General features: G+C 55.0%; 1 protein-coding gene across 1 annotated transcript in view; it reads left to right on the forward strand.

The window, feature by feature from the left end:
- The first annotated feature begins 3,487 nt into the window (after positions 1–3,487).
- NOS1 (nitric oxide synthase 1) overlaps positions 3,488–4,353 on the forward strand; it is a 95,582-nt gene continuing 94,716 nt past the window's right edge. The window contains exon 1 of the mRNA XM_007455852.1: positions 3,488–4,194. Within this exon, the coding sequence (XP_007455914.1) occupies positions 3,491–4,194 (704 nt within the window). The 5' untranslated portion in view covers positions 3,488–3,490. The remainder of the gene's footprint in view (positions 4,195–4,353) is intronic.

Here is a 4,353-nt window from a genome sequence, read left to right on the forward strand (position 1 = left end):
AAAAAAAAACAAATGAACTAAAAAACAAAACAGAAACACAGAAAAAGAAAACAAACTTATGGTGGCGAGGGGGGGGGGGGGGGGGGGGAGGGATAGTGTTGAGGGATTATTATTAAGATTTAGGATTTTGCCCCTGGTGAAGGTTCAGAAGCCACTTGCTTAGGCAGAGAGCTTGTTCAGCCCCGCCCTGTCTCTCAGCAGCCGCTGAATATCACTGCCTCCCTAAGCCCTGCCTCTCTCCAGTTCCTTCCAGAGATCAAGCTGTCTTTCTAGGGCCAAAGTCTGAGAAACAGCACTTCAGTTTCCCAAGCACCAGCCAACAGCCTCCTCTGATTTAGAAAGCAGCTGAGAAAGAGAGAGGAAAAGCTGGGCACGGGGGCTTCCCTGGTGGCGCAGTGGTTGGGAGTCCGCCTGCCGACGCAGGGGACGTTGGTTCGTGCCCGCTGAGCCTGCGCATCCGGAGCCTGTGCTCTGCAACAGGAGAGGCCGCAACAGTGAGAGGCCCGCATACCACAAAAAAAATTTAAAAAGCTGGGCGTGGCCACGGAGGTTTGTGGGTTGCTTTATTTCTTTTTTTCTTTTTTGTTTTTTTAATTAGTTTATTTTTGGCCACACTGGGTCTAAGTTGCTGCGTGCGGGCTTTCTCTAGTTGCGGCGAGCGGGGGCTACTCTTCGCTGCGGTGCGCGGGCTTCTCATTGCGGCGGCTTCCCTTGTTGTGGAGCACGGGCTCTAAGTGCACGGGCTCAGTTGTTGTGGCTCGCGGGCTCTAGAGCGCAGGCTCAGTAGCTGTGGCGCATGGGCCTAGTTGCTCCGCAGCATGTGGGATCTTCCCAGACCAGAGCTGGAACCCGTGTCCCCTGCATCGGCAGGCGGATTCTTAACCACTGCACCACCAGGGAAGCCCCTATGTCTTTTTTCTTAAGCCAAGTCCTGGCTCTGTCCTTTGGTAAATTCTGGCCCAAGCCAGTGTGGGGAAGAAGAGAACTGGGGGGGGCCCGCCTCCCCAAGAGCTCGCCTTCAAGTCCCTTCTTGAGTTAAAGAACGGAGCCCAAATGCCAAACTTGGACACTCAGGAGAGATCTGGAGGTCCCAGCTGTCTCTGCCCGCAACTAAACAATGAGCATCCTGGGTTTGGTACCCAGAAAAATGGGGCTCCGGGAGAGTTAAGGAAGCAACAGCCGGGGCGGACGCTGGGGCCCAGGTAGGGAGGTGGACCAGTCCTCCCCAGTGAGGAATGACATAGCGGTTCTGGATGGTTTTCTCTGCAAACCAGAACCCCGGCAGCAAGATGCTGAAAGACACTCCGCCTGTCAACACATGGGCCGCACACGCTCTCACACACAGCAGAGAAATGACACAGCACGAGGGCGATGCATGAATACAAAGAGAGAAACACACACACACGGCGACACCAGATGGAGAAGGCAGCCGGGCTGGGTCTGGGTGTTCATGATCTGCTCACCCACGGAGAGGGGCTGGTGGAGTTGCATAACGCAAGCTGCAAAAGGGGCAGGTTGGACTTGCTAACCACCACCCACCTTGAGGGGGATCCAGGAGGCAGTGCCTCCTTCTCAGGGTGGCATCTGCATCCACCCCCTACTCTCAGAGGCAGCAGGAGTTTATCAGCTGCCCCAGCCCTGGGGTGACCCCGGGAAGTCGCTAAAAGGAAAACAAGGGAGTGTCACTTTGTTATAGTGGCAGATGGGGGCTCACTCCTTGTGCGAAGGAATTTTGAGGATGCTGGCAGCAAGGGCTGCCAGGGTAGAGAGGAGACTGGGGCTCGGGCTGGGGGACAGGAAAAGAGATGGAGGGATTCTCTTCCATCCCTCCCCCCCGACCCCACCCACAAACCACAGATCACCTGCCCCCCCCAGACACGTAAGACACGCTTCCACAGCTGCCCGCTGTGCACATGCCACAGGTGCACACACCTCACCTGGGCCACAGCATCTCCAGCTGGCCTCCCTATGGGTCTTTGGTATCCCATTTACTTCTCTGAGCCTGGGGGAGCTGGTGGGAGTTGCAAAAATCACTAGATTATAAACTTTTTAAAACTAGAGTATGAACTTAAAAGCTCATGCTCAAGAGTGGAGCAGATTTGAGTTCAAATCCTCCCTTCACCATCATTCTCCACGTGACCTTGGACAAGTCACTGAACCTGCCCAAGTTTCAGTCTTCTCGTCGGTTGAAGGGTTACTGTGAAAATCAAAGGAGAAAAAATATTAAGAATGTACGTGCTCAGCAAGTGCCCACTGTCTTTAGTCTTTGGGGCTTTTTCTCCTTCATTCCACAAATATTAGTTGAGCACCAGCTGTGTGTTTATCTAACAGCCCATGCTTCCTGATGTTTCTCCGTTAGGGTTTCAGACAGTCTGTGGTACACAAGTGCTCTCCAGAGTTTGGTGTGGACCCATGTCTTTGGTATTTATTATACCAATTTTGGCTTATCACAGTATGGAATGTGGCCAAGTCTGTCCTTTTGAACCTGGATTGTCGATAATTACAAAAATGGTCCTAAAGTCCAGTTGACATCCCTCATCGGTGGTTGCATAGAAGGTGGCGTCATTCCCTGTCCCGTGGGTTTGTTGTGGGCGGGCTTTGGGAACAGCCAGAACGGAGAGCCCAGTGATCTCTGTTGGCCAAGCTCCTGACCCGAGGATGGAAAACTCTGCAAAACTCGGAGAGCCAAAGGCTGCGTGACAGGTTGGAGTGGTGACTTCTTGCGGTGGGAAAGAGATAAGAGAGGTCTTCTGGTTCTTGCCATTTGATTTCTGGGGCTGACTGTCAGTGGTTTCCCCCAAGGAGCCCCTCGGTCTCACAGGGCTTCGATCCTGAGGGTGAAACCATGCAACATGCAGCTGCCTACAAAGGTATGCCCCTCGAGGAAGGATTTCATTTCTAGGTTGGCTTCAGAACTCCAGAGCATCTTTGGCTAGACTTCTCGGTTGGCTGCGTTTCCATGTTAGTTTTAAAGGCGGTGTTGGACACTCCACACGCATCTCTCTTTTTTAATTCTTTTCTTCCCCTCCCTTTTTCCTTCTCTTGACCTCAGGAGGCCCCAGATTGGATCTGTGTCTGACGGGATGGCGATGCCCAGAGGATAGTCCCCGCTAGCATGCATCACCTCTAGACACATCCACCAGACACGTTTGCTCCCCGGTCTGCCTGACCTGTTGCTTAGGGACACGTCCCGCTGCTTCCCCTGACGTCTGCCTGATCAACCATCGCTTCCTTAGAGAATAAGGAAGGAGGCAGACACAGGAAATCATGCCACCGACGGCCCAACGACAATGAGTGAGTGACGCTGAGTTGACGTCAAAGGCAGAGAAAACCAAGACCGAGAGCAGCTTGCTCTCCAGGCTCTCCTTGGCCCCTGCAGCGCCGGCCCCCCGCTCCTCCTCTCGTCACAGCCAGAAGCCTGGCCGCTCCCGGCGACATCGTCTCGGCTTGACACATTTTGAGGTCTTCCGACCCTTGGACACTAGACACCATGGAGAATCACATGTTCAGCGTTAAGCAGATCCAACCCAATGTCATTTCTGTCCGCCTCTTCAAGCGCAAAGTGGGGGGCCTGGGGTTCCTGGTGAAGGAGAGGGTGAGCAAGCCACCTGTGATCATCTCCGACCTGATTCGAGGGGGCGCCGCGGAGCAGAGTGGCCTCATCCAGGCCGGGGACATCATTCTTGCCGTCAACGGCCAGCCCTTGGTGGACCTGAGCTATGACAGCGCCCTGGAGGTGCTCCGAGGTATTGCCTCCGAGACCCATGTGGTCCTCATTCTGAGGGGTCCCGAGGGCTTCACCACGCACCTGGAGACCACTTTCACTGGGGACGGGACCCCCAAGACCATCCGGGTGACACGGCCCCTGGGTCCGCCAACCACAGCCGTCGATCTGTCCCACCAGTCATCAGCCAGCAAAGAGCAGACCCTGGCAGTGGACGGGGCCACGGATCCTGGCAGTGGGCCGCAGCACGTGCCAGACCAGGGGCAGGAAGCTGGCTTGCTCTCCCACGCCAATGGCCTGGCTCCCAGGCCCCCAAGCCAGGACCCTGCCAAGAAAAGTTCTGGGGAGAGCAATAAACTGCTCAAAGAGATACAGCCTGTGCTGAATCTCCTCACCAGTGGGGGCGAAGGGATCAATGGAGGGGGACCTGCCAAAGCGGAGACAAAGGACGCAGAAATCCAGGTGGACAGGTAAGCCCCACAGGTACATGTGTGTGTACGTGTGTTGTACGCGAGCATGTACTGCGACTGTCTCACAGCCCGGAAGCTAACCTGCGTGTCTCAGTCTTCTGCACACGCACCTCCACTCAACCACACTTGCCTCTTGTCCTGAAAATTGCTGTTGCAGGA

The sequence above is a fragment of the Lipotes vexillifer genome, unplaced genomic scaffold (genome assembly GCF_000442215.2).
Source record: "Lipotes vexillifer unplaced genomic scaffold, Lipotes_vexillifer_v1.1 scaffold970, whole genome shotgun sequence".
Classification (NCBI taxonomy): domain Eukaryota; kingdom Metazoa; phylum Chordata; class Mammalia; order Artiodactyla; family Lipotidae; genus Lipotes; species Lipotes vexillifer.